At 40.7% G+C, this 24,643-nt stretch overlaps 1 protein-coding gene across 1 annotated transcript in view; it reads left to right on the top strand.

Annotated features, from left to right (window-relative positions):
- Positions 1-24,643, top strand: part of myo3b (myosin IIIB) — a 212,167-nt gene that overhangs the window by 115,080 nt on the left and 72,444 nt on the right. The window contains exons 29-34 of the mRNA XM_089132995.1: positions 501-612; positions 2,144-2,306; positions 6,346-6,426; positions 13,249-13,300; positions 17,954-18,005; positions 19,166-19,265. Coding sequence (XP_088989121.1) covers positions 501-612; positions 2,144-2,306; positions 6,346-6,426; positions 13,249-13,300; positions 17,954-18,005; positions 19,166-19,265 — 560 coding nt within the window. The remainder of the gene's footprint in view (positions 1-500; positions 613-2,143; positions 2,307-6,345; positions 6,427-13,248; positions 13,301-17,953; positions 18,006-19,165; positions 19,266-24,643) is intronic.

Genomic DNA, 24,643 nt, shown 5'->3' with positions numbered 1-24,643 from the left:
ACCACATAAGTGCATGCATGTAGCCACAATGAGCAAAGTTTACTTAATAGTGTTCATACTTAATACTGCAACAGTTGACTGATTCTCCTAGTATTACCCACAGTAGACCTCCTTGGGTGCAGTGTGCTCTGGTTGTATGCTGCACATTTTGACAAATGTAGTATTAAAAGTTGGTGGAAATGTTTTATTTGGTGCGGACAGTGGACAGCACACATACTTCAGAAATAGTAATAGTATGGTATGATATTCTGAACATAGCCATTGTTTCCAAACTACCGCTTTCTGAAAGCAAACAGAGCAACATTCAAACCTTAAAACTTACTTACACATTAAATGTGTATAGAAGAAAGTATCAAAACAATTAACAGTACATACACCAGTTGCACTTACAATATGACGATCAGTCAATGTGAATAAAAGTTAGAGCTTGGGTTTGAGGTTTGTTTTTGTGCTTTTTTTGACTGGTGTAATCTGAGTCTGATCGTCTTGTTTTCTTGTAGGTATTACTATCTGGCCTTTCGTGCCCATCAGATGCCAGAAGGCAGTAAAGAGAACGCCATCATTATTCTGCACAAAGCCAAACTGGAACACTGGGTCCTGGGCAAGACTAAGGTAGAGTTTGTTATTTAAAAGTTACTACATTAATGACAAAGAATCAGCATGTATCACATTGAATTAAAAATAATTAATACTTATTTTACAGTGTATGACTGTAATTTCCCCTTTTATTATGCGCCTGACAGCTGTTTGAATGTCTGAGAATATATACCTAGAGCTGTGGGTCAGGCAGGAAAAGCTCTAGACATTGTCCAACTAACTAAACAAGCAGTATGTCTGACTTTGTGTCTCAGAGAAGGTTAAGTGACATGTCTACTATAGATATAAACTCACCTAAAGGATTATTAGGAACTCCTGTTCAATTTCTCATTAATGCAATTATCTAATCAACCAATCACTTGGCAGTTGTTTCAGTGCAGTTAGGGGTGTGGTCCTGGTCAAAACAATCTCCTGAACTCCAAACTTCCTATCGAGTTTAGGGTATGGGTACTCCAGGCTTTTTTGTGCGTCTTGATACACGTCCCCACCAAATTTCGTGCATGTAGGTTGAACGTGGACGAGGGGCTAATTTTTTCCAATTTTCTAGGTGGCGCTAGCGAGCCATTTTGCCACGCCCATACGCGAAACCCACAAAATATGACATTTTTCACCAGTCCTGACATGCGTGCCAAATTTGGTGAGTTTTTGAGCATGTTGCGGCCGCAAAAATGGCACTTACTTTGCAGAAAACAAAAAATCCTAACCGTTTCAATAGGGGCCTCGCACCATTAGTGCTCGGGCCCTAAAAAGAGGCTACAATTTGCAAGAACTGGAAGAGCTTTTTGAAGGCTGGAAAAATGTTGCCTGGTCTGATGAGTCTCGATTTCTGTTGAGACATTCAGATGGTGGAGTCAGAATTTGGCGTAAACAGAATGAGAACATGGATCCATCATGCCTTGTTACCACTGTGCAGGCTGGTGGTGGTGGTGTAATGGTGTGGGGGATGTTTTCTTGGCACACTTTAGGCCCCTTACTGCTAATTGGACATTGTTTAAATGTCACTGAAATGATGCTTGAATCATTTCAAATTGGTTTCTTGAACATGACAATGAGTTCACATGGATCTCAACCCAATAGAGCATCTTTGGGATGTGGTGGAACGGGAGCTTCGTGCCCTGGATGTTCATCCCACAAATCTCCATCAACTGCAAGATGCTATCCTATCAATATGGGCCAACATTGCTAAAGAATGCTTTCAGCACCTTGTTGAATCAATGCCACCTAGAATTAAAGCAGTTCTGAAGGCGAAAGGTGGTCAAAAACAGTATTAGTATGGTGTTCCTAATAATCCTTTAGGTGAGTGTATAATATATACTGTATATACTTTACTAGCACAGAAAACAAATCTAGCTTTCCGTTTTAGTGCATTGCTTGTCAGACCAATACTTCCAGGTCATGGTTTCTTTCCTCACATTTTTGTGTCTCTTTCATCCCGAACCCATTGATTGCGATTATATTCGGACAGACACATGAAGGTAGAGTGTTCATTGTGAGGTATAAGTATGCTTCCCTGCATCTGAATAGATGTGTGTATGTGTCTTTGCAGGTGTTTCTGAAGTACTATCACGTGGAGCAGCTCAATCTGATGTTGCGGGAAGTGATCGCTCGTGTTGTGTTGATTCAGGCCTACACCAAGGGCTGGCTGGGGGCTCGGCGGTACCGCAGAGAGAGAGAGAGACGAAACAACGGGGCAGTTATCATTCAGTCAGGTTCTTGTAACTCAAACTCATTACAAAATAACACTTCTGATGACAGATGTACGTATGTGCAGGGCTCAGCAGTAAGAAAACATTTGTTGCATTTTCAAGGACAATATAATTGCAATAAAAGTTGCATTTATAATGTAATAACTTGCTTTGAATTACATACACTACCTTTCAAAAGTTTGGGGTCGGTACAATATTTGTATGTTTTTCAAAGAAGTCACTTATGATTGTAACACAGAAGACTTGGGATGCATGTGCAGAGGATTTATTGGGCAAATACAAGGACAGGGTCGTTAGATATGTAAGGGTTCAATCCAGCGAGACAGTCCAACCAGGTATACAAAGTCCAAACAAAAGGCAAATAAAGAGGTAAACACAGGAGGGTAACACTTTATTTTGATAATCCACTTTAGACATTCAACTAACTCTAAGTAACTTTGCCGCTACATGTCAACTAACTATCATTAGAGTATTAGTAGACTGTCAGCTTAATATCTGCTAACACTTTATTTTGTTGGTCCCCGAACAGACATTCAACTGACTGTAAGTAACTTAGCAACTACAAGTCAACTTGTTCTCCTAACCTGAACCCTAACACCTAACCCTAACCTAACAGTCTACTGATAGTCTACTACAGCCTACTAATACTCTAATGACACTTAGTTGACATGTAGTTGAAAAGTTACTTATAGTTAGAAGAATGTCTAAAGTGACTATCGAAATAAAGTGTAACCCACCAGAGACTTATATTACATCATGTCAAAGGGGCATAATATGTCCCCTTTAATGCTGATTAAAAGTATTAATTTCTTTAAAAATCTTCGAACTTTTGAACAGTCGTGTTTATCATATTATGATAAATGAATGTTCAACGGTTCAAAATCATTACTATAAATATACTAAAATGTTACTAAAAATTACTTTTATGTAAACAGGCCCTTACGCGGCTTATGCACATTGCAAGTCGTGGAGAGACACTGGGAAGTTTTGATTTTAAGTCGGTAGCTGCACAATTCAGCACTCTAAAACAGTGTAAAAAGTAGGCTAAAATGACGCGAGACAATGTTATGGTTCATGGTAGTGGAAATAGCATGGAGACGAAGGAAGATATTGTAATGGTCTTTAATGACAAACACTCTACATGAACGCACCATACACAAACGATAACCGACCAGGAGTGAGGGAGAACACAGGGTTTAAATACACAAAGAACAGACTTGGGGAACACAAGGCACAGCTGGGGCAAATTAACTAAACACAGGTGAATGAACTGAACACAAACGAGCAGCGGGAAAACTGGAACACAGGACTAAACCAAAAAACACTATGCAGGGGGAAATACAGGACATACATGTAACATAACGCCCCCTCCAAAAAAAGCACGTCCTTGCGCCTATTTACATCAATAGGGGTGGGGCATCCTGGAGGCTGATGAGGGTGTGGCTTTCCCAGAACAGGAAGCCTCCAGGGCGGAGCAGGCTGTGCTGGTAGCCAGGGCGAATCAGGTAGCGCAGGGGGCCAGGGCGGAGCAGGTAACTCAGGGGGCCATGGTGGAGACGACCCCTCGAAAATTTTCTTGGGGAGAGTGACAAGCTCAGGAATTTGCTCTGGGACAGGCTCGGAGCTGGACGGGACCAGCGGAGAAGGCTCGGGACTGGACGGGACAAGCGGAGAAGGCTCTAGACTGGACGGGACAAGCGGAGAAGGCTCGGGACTGGACAGGACCAGCGGAGAAGGCTCGGGACTGGACGGGACCAGTGGAGAAGGCTTGGCAGGCGTGACGTGAAGCTCTGGCTCGACAGGCATGACGTGAAGCTCTGGCTCGACAGGCATGGCGTGACGCTCTGGCTCGGCAGGTGTGATGTGAAGCTCTGGCTCTGCAGGTGTGACGTGAAGCTCTGGCTCGGCAGGCGTGACGTGAAGCTCTGGCCCGGCAGGTGTGATGTGAAGCTCTGGATCAGCAGGCTTGACGTGAAGCTCTGGCTCGGCAGGCGTGACGTGAAGCTCTGGCCCGGCAGGTGAGATGTGAAGCTCTGGTCCGGCAGGTGTGATGTGAAGCTCTGGATCAGCAGGCTTGACGTGAAGCTCTGGCTCGGCAGGGCTGGACGAAACCAGCAGCGAAGGCTTGGCAGGGCTGGACGGGATCAGCGGCGAAGGTTCAGGACTGGACAGAACCAGCAGTGAGGATTCGAGTTTGACTGTCTCGGTGGGGCGAGACTCCGGCTGGACGGTCTCGGCGGGGCGAGACTCTGGGACGATGGCCCATTTGGCAGCACGTGGTGACATCAGCAGTGGATCGGCCACGAAGGAAATTAGTCCTGGACAGCCATAAACTGATCTGGTAGTTGGCTTGATGGTTGGCGTGACATGAACTGACTCTGGAATGGTGGCTTCCTCTTCGTGGGTGTCACAGAGCTAATAATAATAATAATAATTCGTTACATTTATATAGCGCTTTTCTGGACACTCAAAGCGCTTCACATAGAAGGGGGGGATCTCCTCAACCACCACCAATGTGCAGCATCCACCTGGATGATGCGACGGCAGCCATATTGCGCCAGAACGCTCACCACACACCAGCTTTCTGGTGGAGAGGAGACAGTGATGAAGCCAATTGGTGTATATGGGGATGATTAGGAGGCCATGATGGACAGAGGCTACTGGGCAAATTTGGCCAGGATGCCGGGGTTACACCCCTACTCTTACGAAAGACATCCTGGGATTTTTTATGACCACAGAGAGTCAGGACCTCGGTTTAACGTCTCATCCGAAGGACGGTGCTCTTTTTGACAGCATAGTGTCCCCATCACTTTGCTGGGGCGTTAGGACCCACACAGACCACAGGGTGAGCACCCCCTGCTGGCCACACTAACACCTCTACCAGCAGCAACCTGGCTTTCTCAGAAGGTCTCCCATCCAGGTACTAACCAGGCTCAGCCCTGCTTAGCTTTAATGGGCAACCAGTCTTGGGCTACAGGGTGATATGGCTGCTGGTTTCAATGGTGAATGGCGACCCATTATGCAAAAGCACCCACTCAATGAAAGCATCAAAGTTCTCTCGAGGTCCCACACCGGCCAGGTGTGCCTTCATCGCTGCATTGAGGCCAGAATGGAAGAAAACACTCAATGGCAGATCAGGCAAGGAGGTAAGGCACGCCAGGTCGAGATAAGCCACGGTGTGGGCCTGGAGAGAGAGCTGGCCTTGTTCCAACAGGATCAGCTGAACAGCAGGGTCTATCTTATATTCCTTTGGTCGGTTATTCTGTTACGGTTCGTAGTAGTGGAAATAGCATGGAGACGAAGGAAGATATAGTAATGGTCTTTAATGACAAACACTCAACATGAACGCACCATACACAAACGATAACCGATTAGGAGTGAGGGAGAACACAGGGTTTAAATAAACAAAGAACACATTAGGGGAACAAGGCACAGCTGGGGCACATTTACCAAACACAGGTGAAGGAACTGAACACAAACAAGGAGCGGGAAAACTAGAACACAGGACTAAACCAAATAACACCATGCAGGGGGAAATACAGGGCATACATGTAACAGTTAGAAGTCTAGTCATTTGTTTGTTCCAGTTCATCTGACAAGGAGTCATTTCATGGTGGCCAATTTAAATGTTACCAGCTAAATGAGACATACTGAGAGCGTATAATTATGTTCGCTTGAGTAAAAACAATAGGCTAATATTCAGATATTTTATGTGGGGTAGGGGGATTGGTTTGTTAAACTATGAATGTGAAACCATAGTAAAAACAATTGCCGTTGATTGACGCCAATCGGACGGTTTTTTTTTCGTCAATTTGAAAGTCAGGCTAATAAACATGTTGCATTCAATACGGCCTGATTATGACATTTTTTTAAGTTACATAGCCTGCCTCCAGGTTTCCTCAACTTGACTAATTAAGAGGCGATATTTGACCGGCATATCATCAAAATGTCCGTAAAACGAAATCTCTGCCGGTCACTTTGACCGGCACCATTTTTTTAGCGGAAACTCTGACGTCATCTCTTTCCTTCTGTCTCTGTTCAGCCTGGAGGGGTCACATGGCCCGCCAGAATCTGAAGCTGATAAAGAAAGAACGCGAGCAGGCTGCTGTGCAGATCCAGTCAGGTACATACCTCTTAGTGCTCTGTTCAAATATTGAATTGTCTGTTCAATACAATTCAATATTTCCTGGAGAATTTCTACTCTATACTTTTCTTTCTCTCAATTTCAGGGTAGTCTGATTTATTGGAATGAAAAGAAACACTCATTTGCATAGTGTTCCCCCATTTGCATAGTATTTCATAGAAATAATGAAAATCAAACTAGAAAAAACCTACAAAATAGATAAATGAAATTACACTGAACAAAATTATAAACAACACTTTTGTGTTTGCCCCTGTTTTTCATGTACATTTTCCATATACACAAAAGGCCTATTTCTCTCAAATATTGTTCACAAATCTGTCTAAATCTGTGTTAGTGAGCACTTCTCCTTTGCCGAGATAATCCATCCACCTCACGGGTGTGGCATATCAAGATGGCGATTAGACAGCATGATTATTGCACAGGTGTGCCTTAGGCTGCCTACAATAAAAGGCCACTCTAAAATGTGCAGTTTTACTGTATTGACTGTGCGAAGTTGCTGTATATTGGCAGGACCTGAAACGCGCTGTTGAATACGACGTTCCAGGGCCTCCCAAACACATTCATTCATGCTGACTCCAAATGTCCACCAGAGCTGTTGCCCGTGAATTGATTGTTCACTTCTCCACCATAACGTCGCCTTCACACTGGCAGTTGGAATCAGCTCCGTAATACGCAATACGCCCCCAACGGACGTCGTATTATACAGTGAAAAGCGTCAGAAGCGGGTAGAACAAAAATGGCGGAGAGATTAGAAAGGTTGTTTCTGTCAGTTCTATATGATCTCTCTGATGAGGGTTATAGAGATGTTAATATGAAGGCTGCTGCGTGAGGAAAGTTGCTCAGGAATTTGACATGTCAGATCGGCTAAAAAAATGTGTTATAGTGGTATAATGTCAATAGTTCAATGTCTGCCTACAATTTAATTGTATTAACTGCCCTAATAACATTAGAAAGTCATGAAAATAAAAAAAAATGACATGACAACTTATCGTCATAAAATCATTATTTATTTTATTAAACATTAAAGAATTCAAGTTTGTTTATCAGTACCATAGCAACGCTCAACTTCCGCTGGAATTGTCGGATAAGAACCGTCTGTAGCTTTTCGCAAGAGTTAAATTTTTTGAACTTATCCGGATTACCAACGGACACGATTTTCTTCGCACCCCACTCGGTCGGACCCGTTTCAGACCCATTCGCACGCGGTCTGCGAATATCCTTAGGAAATTAATGACTTCCGGTCGTTTCGCAGCTATTTCAACTGCCAGTGTGAAGGCGGCGTAAGCCGTTTCCAAAGGCGTTTCAGAGAATTTGGCAGTACATACAACCAGCCTCACAACCGCAGACCACGTGTAACCACACCATCCCAGGACATCCACATCCAGCTTCTTCACCTCCAATATGGTCTGAGACCAGCCACCCGGAAAGCTGCTGCAACAATCGTGTGCATAACCAAAGATTTTCTTCACAAACTGTCAGAAACCGTCTCAGGGAAGCTCATCTGCATGCTCGGGGTCTCGACCTGACTGCAGTTCGTCGTCATAACCGACTTGAGTGGGCAAATGCTCACATTCGATGGCGTCTGGCACTTTGAAGAGGTGTTTTCTCCACAGATGAATCCTGGTTTTCACTGTACAGGGCAGATTGTGTGGGTGAGCAGTTGGCTGATGTCAACATTGTGGATCGAGTGGCCCATGGTGTTGGTGGGGTTATGGTATGGGCAGGCGTATGTTATGGACAACGAACACAGGTGCATTTTATTGCGTTTTTATGGCATTTTGAATGCAGATACCGTGACGAGATCCTGAGGCCCATTGTGGTGCCATTCGGCCACAACCATCACCTCATGTTGCAGCATGATAATGCACAGCCCCATGTTCCAAGGATCTGTACACAATTCCTTGAAGCTGAAAACATTTCAGTTCTTGCATGGCCAGCATACTCACCGGACATGTCACCCATTGAGCATGTTTAGGATGCTCTGGATTGACGTATACGACAGCATAATCCAGATACTTCCAATACCCAGCAACTTCACATAGCCATTGAAGACCAACATTCCACAGGCCACAATCAACAACCTTTTATTTATTTTTTCTTTGTGGATTCCCACAATACAGTAAAACTGCACATTTAGAGTGGCTTTTTATTGTGGCCAGCCTAAGGCACACCTGAGCAATAATCATGCTGTCTAATCACCATCTTGATATGCCACACCAGTGAGGTGGATGGATTATCTCGGCAAAAGAGAAGTGCTCACTAACACAGATTTAGACAGATTTGTGAGCAATATTTGATAGAAATAGGCCTTTTGTGTACATAGAAATTTTTTTTAGATCTTTGAGTTCAGATGATGAAAAATGGGGGCAAAAACAAAGGTGTTTTTAGTGTACATTTTTTAGTCATTAAAATAGTCTTATTTTGAGACCCTTATATATCTATACTCATCATCTACACATTAAAACCACCTTTAACCATTAAACCATTAAAACTTGTGAAGTGGATAACATTGATTATATGATTACAGTTGCTCCTGTCAAGAGTGGGATATATTAGGCAGCGAAACAGTCAGTGTTGGAAGCAGTAAGAAAGGGCAAGAGAAAGATCTGAGGGCCTTTGACAAGGTTCATGGGTAGTTGACTGGGTCAGAGCATCTCCAAAACAGCAGGACTTGTTCTATACCTACCAAAAGTGGTGCAAGGAAGGAGAACCAGTGAACCATTGTCAGGGTCATGGGCGCCCAAGGCTCATTGGTCGTCAATGGGATGTGCTGCGGCTAATGTCTTGGCAAGATACCACAGGACACGTTCAGAAGTCTTGTTGTTTTAGCAGCACGAGGGAAGCCTATATGATTTTAGGCAGGTGGTTTTAATATTGTGGCTGATCACAGTATATATATATATGTCTGTATATTTGTCTATATTTGTAATCCAAGGTGATCTTTCAACACAAGACACAGGTGAATCATTTCTGAATCTGTCAAGTTAATAGAGATTTACAAAGAGGCTATTATTAATGGATGAGACAGTTTAAAAATTATTACTGTGAACACAGTGGATCTCTCTTTGTAAGTTCATAATAGATGCAACAAATGCAACAAAGATGCACAGCAACAAAAGCATGACCAGTTTAACAGTTTAATATAAGAGGGTGTAAAATGGTCATATCAAACTAAGCAGTGATTGATGTTGACTTAAAGCTACACTGTGTAACTCATTTAGTTTATGCTAAAAACACTTAGTTCTTTCATGCTCATTATGTATATTTACTTCGTTCAAGTAATAAAGTATTCTCGTGAGTGTATGCCATTGAAAATACATACGGGTAAGGGGTTCTAATGCCGGTCGCCATGTTGCCCCTCCATTTTGAAAGTACATTAGCCAAAAAAGGGACATACCCGTTAATTCAAGCTTCGCCTTTCGCGTTTACGTTTGAGTTAACACTCATGGACGAGGTCGAACTGGATGCCATGTTAATCGTGGACTACATTGGCCACAGTAGGAGTTAAAACGAAATCGGAATTGAGAGGAACAGAAACTAATATTCACTGGATGGTCATATATACCTTTTCACTGCTAGATGGGGGTAAAAATCACACAGTGTAGCTTTAAACTAAACTATTATTTAAAATGATTAAACATATATTTAAAATTATACAAAAAGAATGAAATGACCCCTTTGGGGCCAGTTATTTTATATATATATATACTTTTTTATACTGTTTTCAGCAAGGATTCTTTAAATTGATACAAAGCGACAGTAAAAACATTTATAATGTGGCAACAGATTTCTGTTTCAAATTAATACTGTTCCTTTAAACTGTCTATTTATCAAATAACTTAGTCAGTAAATGTGTTTTGAGCAACAAATCAACATTAGAATGATTTAATGTGACACTAAATACAGGCTAATAAAAATTCTAATCAATTATATTTCAACATATAGACAAATATTTTAAATTGTAGCGTTTCCCACAATATTTCTAGTCTTTCAAAAACATTTTAAAAATCAAAAAAATTAACTTTGGTGTTTGGAAAGAATAAGAGAGAAAAATAAATAGCAGCAGTAGTAATGTAAATACGTTCAGTGAATGAGACAAGAACTAAGACAGCTCCCTCTGTCTCAACTTGCTTTTTTTCCCCTCCAATCCCAATTTTCAGCATTTTCACAAAGTACCTTTTTTGATCTCAACAAACAATCCCATGAAACAGAGCTGCTAAATTAATAATGTGTGGAGCCAGCGTCTCTTTTGAAAGTTTGGGTCACAGCATTTGGTCCCCATGTTTCAGTAGAAAGCTGCATTTTGAGCTCTCTTTGCTTTCATCTGTTTCCCAGTGCAGGCGACAGAGAGAGAGAGAGAGAGAGAGATGGGGGGGGTGTTGGGGCTTCCCTGCCACTTCCTCCATCACATTCCCGGCCCATTACAGACTCTCACATACCAGAAACAAGATGGCTTTTTATACTGTCACCCTTTTCATCTGAAATGTAAATGAATTCTTCCTCGGTGTGGCCTGGCGGAGATCAAAGCGGGCGTATTAACCTTCTCGGGTGCGTTTCCATCGCCTCTCTCTCTCGTCTTCTGAGGCAGGGGTCCAGGGGGAGGAAGGAGAGGGAGGAGTGATGCTATTGTTCTCCTCTCCTCTTCTGGAGTACTTCAGTTCCCCCTTTTTGGCAGACGTCTCTCTCTCGCTCTGTGCTCACAGTATGTCCACTGGTGCAGGTGGCCCGGTGTACGGCACATGTTCAGAGCTGTGTAGAGGTGTGTGTATCCTCTTTGAGGTGGGCCGCATTAGCATTTCTAAAATAAACACTCGTCTTTCAAACGTTGGGGATCCATATGCAGAGAATATGCTGAGCACAGTAAGCTGAATAGGAAAAAAGGCTTTCAGTGGGGGAACGTTTTCTATATTCATAGGACATTCATCACTAAGGAGAAAACCTTAAACCTGTTAAATTAAAGAGCTGTTTTTTTTTTACATTTTTGACTAGCAAATGAACTACACACCTAAAATTGAGGTTTTAGGTCAAATTTAGAAATTTTGATGCTACCCTTTTTCAGTGTAGGGACGTTTTGTGACCATTCTGTTCTGAGATTCTTCTTGTACAACCCAAGCTGTATTTATTAAATTGCAAGATTAAAAATTGTATGGGTAACACTACTTAAAGCATTTGTATAATTCAGTATTCATAATGCACAAAATGCATTCTCTAAATAATTGTAACCTGTTAAAATAGCCTTGTTAAAGCCAAAATTAGTTGTTGGTCGTGTTTTTTTTATTGCATCATACTTTCTAAGGGTGTGCTAAATGAATATTTAAGTATTATAATGTATTACAACTGTGGTTATAATTATTGATGAGACCATACATTATAAGACATAATTAATGCATTAAAATACTAATGTATTATATAAAGGCTTTATAAAGTATTGGCATATGAAACCTGTTTATAATGCATTATAAGTGTATTTTAAGTCATTATAATACATTATAAGGGTATTTTAAGTCATTATAATGTATGAATAATAAGTAAAGCTTGTTTCTGCCATTGAATAAAAAATAAAAAAAGGTAATTGAGAGTTTTAAATTCAGAATTGTGATATAAACTTGCAATTCTGAGAACAATTCTTAGAATTGAATTTTATAACTCACAATTGCATGTTCATATCTAACAATTCGGTGAAAAAAAATGTCTCCTCTAGACTATATTCTATCTATCTCACAAATTATCGTAACAGCAGTTTTAATACATTAATACTTATCTATTTGTGGTAATAACTTGAACGATGAACACCATGTTATATCCACTTACGTTATAATGGAGTATAGCGGAAGTGGTTAGGAGAGGTTGTTCATACATGAGTGTTTCCAGTGAGGCCAATGTTAATTTCAGTTCAGTGTGATCTATTTTTAAGTTAACTGGTAACCCGTTTACATCTGAAACAATGCAATTTGCTTTTGTTGATATACAATAAAAGATTCAAAGCAATGATATCTTATGGCTGTTTAAAACAACACTTAAAGGGATAGTTTACACAAAAATAAAATCATTCACTCACCCTCAAGTTGCTCAAAATTTATTCCGTCTGTTGAACACAAAAGAAGATATTTTGAAGAATGTTGGTAACCAGACAGTTGATGGACCCTATTGACTTCCATAGTATGAAAAAAAACAAAATACTATGGAGGTCAATGTTGTCCCATCAGCACATGACTGACTGTACAGTATGAGATCACACGGTTGTGTTCACACCCTCTGCTCTGATTAAAACATACGTTTTGTGATTTTTTTTTAATTGGGCGTCTCGTTGAAAGTGGAATAAATGACTACTTTAGCATTTTAGAGCAGCTGCTTTCATCTGTTCTGAGATTTACACATTTGTGTGTGTTATAAAGTACTAATTACTCACTCGGAGCAGCTCATTGTGTTTTTTTATCCTAAACATGCACTTAGTGTATGATCAAAGGAATCAATTAATCTGAATGTACTGTATGTAACACAATCAAAATCAAAGCTGCTTGAATGCAAGTAATATACTGTCTCATTACATTTGATACAACCAAGCAGTTAGTCATACTAATTTAGAACTTTTTTTTTAATGAATGGGGTTTTCCAACATTATTGCTCAAACTTAGTAGTGATTTGAGCAAACCCACTACAGATTCCTTAAATATGTATGCTGTTATTTTTCTGAGTGATCGGACTTATGATTTTCCCCTACTGTATAAATAATAATACTAGAAAATTGGTTTCTGATATGATGTTGTTGTACTCATTGTTTGGCAATTATATGTGTTGCAGCATACAGAGGCTACAGAGTCAGGAAAGACTACAAACAGAGTCGACAAACAGGGTAAGTGAAGGCGTGTTCATTGTATTTGTTTCCTTTGTATGTTATCATAGTGTATTTTGGCATGTTTTTGTGTTTCGGTATCTGTTTGTTCTATAGAGTAGGTTCCCATAGATGCAAGCATTGTATTCATTGTATTCAGGTGGAAAGTGTAATAAAATATTCTACTCGAGTAAAAGTATGCATAAAAAACATGGATTTAATTTTTTGCTTAATTTGTTTTTGTTGTTGTTGGGGTTTGTGACACATACAAATCGGAATGGAAGCATTGTTTTCCACCACAGAATAAAAAATTAAAAAGGTAATTGTGACTTTTTATCTCACAATTCTGACTTTTGCGAGTTTACATCTCGCAATTCGGATAAAGTTGCAATTATGAGTTACAAAGTCAGAATTGGGTGATATAAAGTTGTATATGCGTGTTATGAAGTCAGATTTGCAAGATATGGACTCACAATTGTGAGAAAAGTTTATTTCTCACAATTCTGACTCACAAAGTCCAACTTTACATCAAGCAATTCTGACTTTATATTACGCAATTCTGACAATTCTGTGTGTGTGTTGTGGTTTGTGCAGTTTCGTTTTTTTCAGACATGACACAAAACATTGTATTGCCCACATGAGCACAACAGCTCAAGGTTGAGCACAAAGCATGTGCGCTAAACACTATGCCATAGCTTTTTTAACTTTAGCTTTTTTTATAGCTTTTTTAACTTTATTATCTCAGTTAAAATTAGATCTTTACGAAGCCCCCCTAGTCCCACTTTGAAAAAAAAAAATATTATAACTATCTTGTGGCCTCAAGATAGTAACTCATGGCCTCAAGATAGAGTTAATATATTGAGGCCACGAGTTAGTATCTTGAGGCCACGAGTTACTATCTTGAGGCCACGAGTTACTATCTTGAGGCCACGAGTTACTATCTTGAGGCCACGAGTTAGTATCTTGAGGCCACAAGTTAGTATCTTGAGACCACGAGTTACTATCTTGAGGCCACGAGTTAGTATCTTGAGGCCACAAGTTAGTATCTTGAGGACACAAGTTAGTATCTTGAGACCACGAGTTAGTATCTTGAGACCACGAGTTACTATCTTGAGGCCACGAGTTACTTTCTTGAGGCCACGAGTTACTATCTTGAGGCCATGAGTTAGTATCTTGAGGCCACGAGTTACTATCTTGAGGCCACGGGTTAATATCTTGAGGCCACAAGTTACTATCTTGAGGCCACGAGTCACTATCTTGAGGCCACGAGTAACTATCTTGAGGCCACGGGTTAATATCTTGAGGCCACAAGTTACTATCTTGAGGCCACGAGTCACTATCTTGAGGCCACGAGTCACTATCTTGAGGCCACGAGTTACTATCTTGAGGCCACGGGTTAATATCTTGAGGCCACGAGTTACTATCTTGAGGCCACGAGTCACTATCTTGAGGCCACGAGTTACTATCTTGAGGTCACGAGTTACTATCTTGAGGCCACGAGTTACTATCTTGAGGCCACGGGTTAATATTTTGAGGCCACAAGTTACTATCTTGAGGACACGAGTTAGTATCTTGAGGCCACGGGTTAATATCTTGAGACCACGAGTTACTATCTTGAGGCCACGAGTTAGTATCTTGAGGCCACAAGTTACTATCTTGAGGCCACGAGTCACTATCTTGAGGCCACGAGTTACTATCTTGAGGTCACGAGTTACTATCTTGAGGCCACGGGTTAATATTTTGAGGCCACAAGTTACTATCTTGAGGCCATGAGTTAGTATCTTGAGGCCACGAGTTACTATCTTGAGGCCACGGGTTAATATCTTGAGGCCACAAGTTACTATCTTGAGGCCACGAGTCACTATCTTGAGGCCACGAGTTACTATCTTGAGGTCACGAGTTACTATCTTGAGGCCACGAGTTACTATCTTGAGGCCACGGGTTAATATTTTGAGGCCACAAGTTACTATCTTGAGGCCATGAGTTAGTATCTTGAGGCCACGAGTTACTATCTTGAGGCCACGGGTTAATATCTTGAGGCCACAAGTTACTATCTTGAGGCCACGAGTCACTATCTTGAGGCCACGAGTTACTATCTTGAGGTCACGAGTTACTATCTTGAGGCCACGAGTTACTATCTTGAGGCCACGGGTTAATATTTTGAGGCCACAAGTTACTATCTTGAGGACACGAGTTAGTATCTTGAGGCCACGGGTTAATATCTTGAGGCCACGAGTTACTATCTTGAGGCCACAAGTCTTGAGGCCACGGGTTAATATCTTGAGGCCACGAGATAGTATCTTGGGGCCACGAGTTAGTATCTTGAGGCCACAGGTTACTATCTTGAGGCCACGAGATAGTATCTTGAGGCCACGAGTTACTATCTTGAGGCCACAGGTTACTATCTTGAGGCCACGAGACAGTATCTTGAGGCCACGAGTTACTATCTTGAGGCCACGAGTTACTATCTTGAGGCCACGAGTTACTATCTTGAGGCCACGAGTTACTATCTTGAGGCCACAGGTTACTATCTTGAGGCCATGAGTTAGTATCTTGAGGCCACGAGTTACTATCTTATCTTGAGGCCACGAGTTACTATCTTGAGGCCACGAGTTACTATCTTGAGGCCACGAGTTACTATCTTGAGGCCACAAGTCTTGAGGCCACGGGTTAATATCTTGAGGCCACGAGATAGTATCTTGGGGCCACGAGTTAGTATCTTGAGGCCACAGGTTACTATCTTGAGGCCACGAGACAGTATCTTGAGGCCACGAGTTACTATCTTGAGGCCACGAGTTACTATCTTGAGGCCACGAGTTACTATCTTGAGGCCACGAGTTACTATCTTGAGGCCACGAGTTACTATCTTGAGGCCACAGGTTACTATCTTGAGGCCATGAGTTAGTATCTTGAGGCCACGAGTTACTATCTTATCTTGAGGCCACGAGTCACTATCTTGAGGCCACGAGTTACTATCTTGAGGCCACAAGTCTTGAGGCCACGGGTTAATATCTTGAGGCCACGAGATAGTATCTTGAGGCCACGAGTTACTATCTTGAGGCCACGAGTTACTATCTTGAGGCCACAGGTTACTATCTTGAGGCCATGAGTTACTATCTTGAGGCCACGAGTTACTATCTTGAGGCCACGAGTTACTATCTTGAGGCCACGAGTTACTATCTTGAGGCCACGAGTTACTATCTTGAGGCCACGAGTTACTATCTTGAGGCCACAGGTTACTATCTTGAGGCCATGAGTTACTATCTTGAGGCCACGAGTTACTATCTTGAGGCCACGAGTTACTATCTTGAGGCCATGAGTTACTATCTTGAGGCCACGAGTTACTATCTTGAGGCCACGAGTTACTATCTTGAGGCCACGAGATGTTTATAATTATTTATTTTTTTTGCCAAAGTCGGACTAGGGGGGGGCTCCATAGATCTTTGAGTTGTGCACTATGTACAGCGCACAGATTTGTATACTTTTTAAGACCTGTGCAGCACAAAGATTTCTGACAATCATATCGTAATAATTAATTTAAAAAAAAATCCAAAGTTTTCATCCACCCTCCCAGTGTTTTGGGTGGGTGTGTATATGTTTGTGTGTGTGTGTATCCTCCAGCCAGTTGGCCTATCAGAGGGGATTCTCAATGCTTGTTTATATCAGAAGTCTCAGTGGTGAAACTTCAAACCTCACACTTTGCTATTCTGTTTCATCAGAGCTGGAGAGGAACGTTATAGATTTATTTTGACATCAACTGGGCCAATTTTCCCTTGTAAAGTTCATAAACCTACCTACATGCTCATTAGCTGGCAGCAATGTTATCACGCCGTTTGAGTACCAGCTGACGTCAGTGTGTGTCTGTGCATCATACATGTTCCAATGCGCATCAGAGTTATTGCAATAAATAGTTATGTCACAGATGGTGCCACGAAGAAACATGATGATGATGTCATTGATGTTGTGGCAGTCACATGTCTGAAACAACCGCACTGAACGCTGTTGGGCATGAGAGTTATCTGTACGTTTCATTCGAGCATCAACTTTATATCAGATGTTATGTCCTAAAAGTCCTCAGAGAGAACAAATATACACAAATAATTAATCTTAGAAGAATTAAAAAAATGTTTCAGGTAATGTTGAGATGTCTTACTTTTGATTGCAGGCTTTTTTATTTTATTTTGGCAAATTTCAGCACTTTATTAAGATCTCTTTTGAAACCCTAGAGGAGACATGTGAAATTTACATCTGGGTCTTTTCTCAAAAGAATTATCTCAGAAGTAGAAGAAAAGTCTTAATTTACTTCTTATGTCATTTCAAACCTGAATTTTATCTGCGGAAAACAAAAGATATGTTGAAGAAAGTTGGGATCCAAACAACATTGGACTTAATAAAATCATTAGACATCACCAGCAGTAAAAACTGTAATCTTTTGTATTTGTCTAGATAGTTTTTTTCATTTTGATGACATATTTGCATGTAGACCGATGCCGATCAAACACCGCGTCTGGCCGCGTCAAAGTTACCGTTGCAAATCCATTTGTCCTTCCGATGAGAAAAGTATTGCAAGTGCTTGTAATACATCATAAGTACATCACAATGAATGTACAATGTACAATAATAAGTACAATGAATGAGGAATTCTGATTGTTTTATGATTATTTTTGTCCTCAGACAATCCACACCTGAAAGAAGATCTTCCACCAATCTCATCTCAGACGAAAAGGTCAGATATGATCATTCCAGAATTTAAAGGAACAGCATTTTCTCACTCTCATGTATAATTTTCTTTCTTCCGTGGAACATAAAAAGAGACGTTTTGCCATTTTGCTACTTAAATAAGCACCATAAAGGTTTCCCCTGCTTCTATGGTGCTTCTTTTCCTTTTGCCCTTGGTCACTGGTTTACTCTTTTATTGTACGTAATAGTGCAGCATGACCGTCCTCAAAATATACAGGTTTGAAATCACATTTTTGAGCGAACCATTCCTGTAATTGCACGTCTGATACGGCTCATGTTAATATGAACTCTACCGTCACCTCACTGCACTGAATATTACACAGAGCAACCCTCAGATCAAACAGCGCGGTCCTTGAGACAAAAGAGACAGTTCCCTCATAGAGAATTCACTTCTCCACTGAGAGAGAGAGAGAGGAACCCAGGGAGGTAGAGAGAGAAGGAGTGAATCAAAAGGCTGGAAAAGCGTGGTAGAGAGTAAACGCTGACTTCTCCCTGAGGTGATTTGTCTTTTCGCTGCTCTCTCTACAGATGTTGGAGCCCCTTTTTTTTCCAGTAAAGACCTGAGGTTCTTTGCTAGGACTTTGATATCCTACTCGAATTCAATATGTGAAATAGTAGAGCCACTCTGTGACTTGGAGCACATCGCTGAGCTTTGAAGTCTGATCCAATTTTTGCTGCTCGCCATTTGATGTTGAAAGGATGAGATGAAGAAAACGTACAGTTTTTGCCAGTAACTCTGCTGAGCATATGTAAGATTAAAACAGCCCGCTCCTTTGGAGGGTGTACTTAGAAATGTTAAGCAGATTAATTCTTTCCTATAGCTCTTTTATTCAAAGATAAAATTAAATGTGTGTGGAAGTCTGCGAGGACGGCCTCCGTTATTTCCTGCATTACAATGAGCGTGACGAGAGAGAGAGAGAGAGAGCGAGCACTTGGGTACCAGTGCATTAGCACTTACTGTTGCAAAAACATTGTGTGTTAATGGATGCTCAAAACCAGCCTGCTCTTATTAAATCACTTCAATTCATTCACACAAAAGACGGCTGCTGTTTTATTCATTACGATGCGCTTGTTTGCATTTGTGCGCTTTGTTTCTTGATGTGTTTTGTGTTGACGTGGGTTTGTGTGTGTGCGTTTTCTTGTCAGGTTGTGTCTGACAGCTCCAGTGACGCGTCTGTGCTGAAGACAGACAAACTGAATGACAGCAGAGAGAGAGACCAGGGGAGATCGGCACTGAGCAAGCAAGGTGTGTCCGCACAAACACACAGACACACACACATTTGTGTGCCTGCAACATTCTTATAGTCCCAAATGCACACACGCACAAGCGCAGATTTACACTGACCAAAAAATATACAAATTATTCCACATTTATTACTCATTTTGTTCTAAACTGACTTTATTCCTTCCAAAAAAAATAAAATAAAATTTTTTTACACACTTTGAATACACAAAATAATCCCTTGTGAAAAAAAGTACAATAGTATTCTTTTAAAAAGAGTACTGAAGTATTATACTTATATATTTTCTGACTTGGTTGCAATTAAATGAAAATGTTTTATAGCTGAACACAATTAGAGTGCTTTTTGGAACTACTAGAGTAGGACTTAAAGGATTAGTTCACTTTTGAAAAAAACTTTTGCTGATAATTTACTCACCCCCATGTCATCCAAGATGTCCATGTCTTTCTTTCCTCAGTCGAAAAGAAATTAAGGTTTTTGATGAAAACATTCCAGGATTTTTCTCCATATAATGGACTTCAATGGGAACCAGGTCCAACCGAGGTCCAAACGACAGTTATAACAGTTACAGATGCAGCTTCAAATGTCTTTAAACGACACCAGACGATGAATAAGGGTCTTATCATGCGAAACGATCGGTTATTTCAAAGCTTATTCCAAAAATGTAACTTTTCTAAGGACAAATGCTAGCCTTTCTCCATTCTGTGAGGCACGTTTGCAACGTCACGTAATACGTAATTACGTTCAAAAGGTCACGGGCGACGTAGCCGGAAGTACAGAGTCAGAGTGTTTACAAGTTGAACGCATAGGTTGAACGTGAAAACTAACTCAAATAACACAGTCTCATCCCAAATCGTCATATAACTGACGTTTTGGGACGTATTTTGACCATACGTCAATATCCGCCTTTTTAGGGCCCCCTTAAACGTCGGTAGATGGCGATCCCGGGCCGTCATACAACTGACGCTTTACCTTTAACGTCAGTTAGGTGACGGGTTAGGTTTAGGGTTAAGTTTAGGTATGGGGTAGAGTTAGGATCCCATAACCTCATCTACCGACGTTTAAGGGGGCCCTAAAAAGGCGAATATTGACGTATGGTCAAAAGACGTCCCAAAACGTCAGTTATATGACGATTTGGGATGAGACCGGGTTGACTCAAACGCCGTTTACAAAAAAGGAATTAAAAGGTAAAACAACGATGTTGGACGATTTTGATTCTGTCGCCCGTGACCTTTTGAACGTAATTACGTATTACGTGACGTTGCAAACGCGCCTCACAATATATTACAAGGCTAGCATTTGTCCTTAGAAAAGTTACATTTTTGGAATAAGCTTTGAAATAACCGATCGTTTCGCATGATAAGACCCTTATTCATCGTTTGGTGTTGTTTAAAGACATTTGAAGCTGCATCTGAAACTGTTATTAACTGTCTTTTGGACCTCGGTTGGACCTGGTTCCCATTGAAGTCCATTATAAGGAGAAAAATCCTGGAATGTTTTCATCAAAAACCTTAATTTCTTTTCGACTGAGGAAAGAAAGACATGGACATCTTGGATGACATGGGGGTGAGTAAATTATCAGCAAAAGTTTTTTTCAAAAGTGAACTAATCCTTTAAGAAGTACAAGTGCACATTTAATACAATTGAACATACTTATTTTTCTGTATGGATAAAAGAGATTTGAGAGCAACAACAAAGAAGGCTTAAATTTCATGTTCATCACGCAAATCAATTGTATAGTGCACGAGTGAAATGGACTACTTTATGGTGCTTTCTGAAGCTTGACCTGAACAACCCGGTCTCATCCCAAGACGTCATATAACTGACGTTTTGGGACGTCTTTTGACCATATTCGCCTTTTTAGGGCCCCCTTAAACGTCGGTAGATGAGGTTATGGGATCCTAACTCTACCCCAGACCTAAACCTAACCCGTCACCTAACTGACGTTAAAGGTAACGCGTCAGTTGTATGACGGCCCGGGATCGCCATCTACCGACGTTTAAGGGGGCCCTAAAAAGGGGGATATTGACGTACGGTCAAAAAACGTCCCAAGACGTCAGTTATATGACTTTTTGGGATGAGACTGTGTTAAAGGGTTAGTTCACCCAAAAATGAAAATTAAGTCATTAATTACTCACCCCCATGCTGTACCAACCCCGTAAGACCTTCGTTCGTCTTCGGAACACAAATGAAGATATTTTTGATTGAATCTGAGAGCTGCTATGACTACCACATTGGCTCCTAAGGGACTGCCTCTTGACGGCCCAAAAAGTCAATGAAGAAAATGTTTAAATATCCCAAGTGACTACCGTGGCTCAACTATATGTTTATCAAGCGACGCGAATACTTTTTGTGCGAAAAAACAAACAAAAATAACGAGTTTATTCGACTATTTTTTTCTTCCTTGTAGGCCAGAACGAGACTTCCTTATAGATTTCCACGACGCATGCGCGAGATTTGCGATCTGCGTACACAGCTTACACTACTTCAGATCGCAATTCTCGCGCATGCGTCGTGGAAATCTATAAGGAAGTCTCGTTCTGGCCTACAAGGAAGAAAAAAATAGTCGAATAAACTCGTTATTTTTGTTTGTTTTTTCGCACAAAAAGTATTCGCGTCGCTTGATAAACATATAGTTGAGCCACGGTAGTCACTTGGGATATTTAAACATTTTCTTCATTGACTTTTTGGGCCGTCAAGAGGCAGTCCCTTAGGAGCCAATGTGGTAGTTATACAGCTCTCAAATTTAATCAAAAATATCTTCATTTGTGTTCCGAAGACGAACGAAGGTCTTACGGGGTTGGTACAGCATGGGGGTGAGTAATTAATGACTTAATTTTCATTTTTGGGTGAACTAACCCTTTAACCTGAACGAGCAGCACAAATGTTCTGCCAAGTATCTTCTTTTTTTGTTCCATGGTAGAAAGAAAGCCATAAATGTTTAGAGCCACATGAGAGTGCCTCTAGTACCCCTCTCTCTCTCTCTCTCTCTCTCTCTCTCTCTCTCTCTCTCTCTCTCTCTCTCTCTCTCTCTCTCTCTCTCTCTCTCTCTCTCTCTCTCTCTCTCTCTCTCTCATATTCATGTCCTGTCATATCAGCTTATGGTTTGGCTGAGCTTTCGGTTTCAGGCCAGGCAGTGGATGAGAGGTGTGTGTCTTTGTAAAGAGGTTTTTTTTTTTGGTAACAAAACACACCAATCACATCAAAAGACTCGCACACACCAGTGACTCTATTAAACACTCCCAGTTACAGTGACACAGAGACCAAAAACACACATATTTGCTGAACATATGTTTGCTTTGTGTTTTGCCCTGGGCTGTGAATTTCATTAATGAGAGCTGCCTGGGAGGTGTGTGTGCACGCGTGTGTGTGTATACACAGAGAGGGAAGGTGTGTCAATCAGGGGCGGCGCCGCTGGGATCAGTTGCCGGGGTCCATCATTAGAGTGATTACTGAGGAAGGTGTGTGCGGGGGTGGGATTGAGATTAGCTGTGTGTCCGCGGATTAGCGGATTAAGACAGATAATGTAACACACACTCCGCACTGCAGTGGCTTCGGATTACTGTCAGATCACCACAGCATGCCTGGGTTAGACAGCCGCGCTAACTCTGTGAGACTGAGAACAGGTGACCCCACTCATCCTGTCTGTCTGATCACACACACACACTAGAGATGACATACTCGTCATATTCACACACAGACTCGCAAACACTTCTGATTGTATGTGACTCAATCAGTCATTCTAATGAGTATTAATACAGTTTTGTATCTGGCAGCAAAACGAAAAGGGTTTCAAACAAGGAAATACAATTATAGTCAACTTGAAATGTCTTGAAACGTAATGGAATCAAAAACCACGATAAAGAGCAGTATTTAAGGATTTATTTGACTGAAAACAGAATGACTTCTGAGCAGTCAGTAATAAGTTTCATTGAATAATTGAAATTAACCATTTTACAAACCAATGCTAAAATGAATCCAAAAGCTACAATTAACAATCTAGTAACTACTATTAACTAAAAGAAATTCTTATTAACGAATTAGTAAGTAATAGCTCACAGATGAAAGTGTTACTAGATACTTCTGTGGGAATTACTAATTATTTGGACATTTTCTAAAAGTATACTAAAGTTCACCAAAAATCTCAAAAGTTTGCAAAAATCATGACTAGATCATGTAGTAACACTTGAGTAATTACTAGTTAGTTCCAATGATCTTCACTTTATAATACGAATCCAAATAATTAGTAAGTAATAGCTCACAGATGAAAGTGTTACTAGATACTTCTGTGGGAATTACTAATTATTTGGATCCGTATTATAAAGTGAAGATCATTGGAACTAACTAGTAATTACTCAAGTGTTACTACATGATCTAGTCATGATTTGTGCAAACGTTTGAGATTTTTGGTGAACTTTAGTATACTTTTAGAAAATGTTTTTTGTAACACTTGAGTAATTACTAGTTAGTTCCAATGATCTTCACTTTATAATACGAATCCAAATAATTAGTAACTCCCACAGAAGTATGTAGTAACACTTTCATCTGTGAGCTATTACTTAATAATTCGTTAATACGAATTTATTTTAGTTAATAGTAGTTAGATTGTTAATAAACTTTTTCAGTAGTTCTCTGGGAAGTATTAAAAAAATAGTAGTTATTGATTAGTTAATAGTGAACTACCACTTTCATCTGTGCGCTATTACTTACTAGTTCGTTAATCAGAGTTTCTTGTTAGTTAATAATAGTTACTAGATTGTTAATATTGTGTTACTCATTAGTTCTTGTGTAGTTATTCATTAACGAAGGAACCGTATTCTAAAGTGTTACCGATTATTGTCTCGGCCAAAAAATGGAGCGACAAATGAAGATTCAAAGGGAGCCTGTTAACTTGATCAATTAAGCAAACTCTGGTTTCAATCAAGTTTTTGTTTTCAATTTATAACAGCTTTTAGTGACAAGAGGATAGTGAATCGATCTCTCTCAAATGTAGCTTTGGAAAGTCTGATTCATTCTGCTTCAGTTGAGTTCTATAAATTAGGGAGTATTGTAGTTCCCTTTCGAGGGAACTCCACGCTGTGTCTGATGTCGACTCTTTGGGGAACGCTCATCGTGACAGTGTCTGAAGCATAGGCGGAAATCGCGGGGGGGTCGGTGGGGTCAGGACCCCCCCTATCTGAGTGTTGTCCCCCTCAAAAAAAACATTAAAATATGTGTATTGTAAATAATGTAATGATATATTCTTAAAATAATTAAGAAATAAAATAACACAAATGCAAACGGGGCAATATCAAAAAAAGCGTTCTAAACATTTTGAGACCCCCCTCCCTTGCCTCACAGTGCGTTGGTCCACCGCCTCAGTCCCTTTTACCTCAGACACACA

This window comes from Pimephales promelas, chromosome 7 (genome assembly GCF_988280905.1).
Source record: "Pimephales promelas chromosome 7, fPimPro1.hap1.1, whole genome shotgun sequence".
Taxonomy (NCBI): Eukaryota; Metazoa; Chordata; class Actinopteri; order Cypriniformes; family Leuciscidae; genus Pimephales; species Pimephales promelas.
This window is presented reverse-complemented; position numbering and strand designations above follow the sequence as displayed.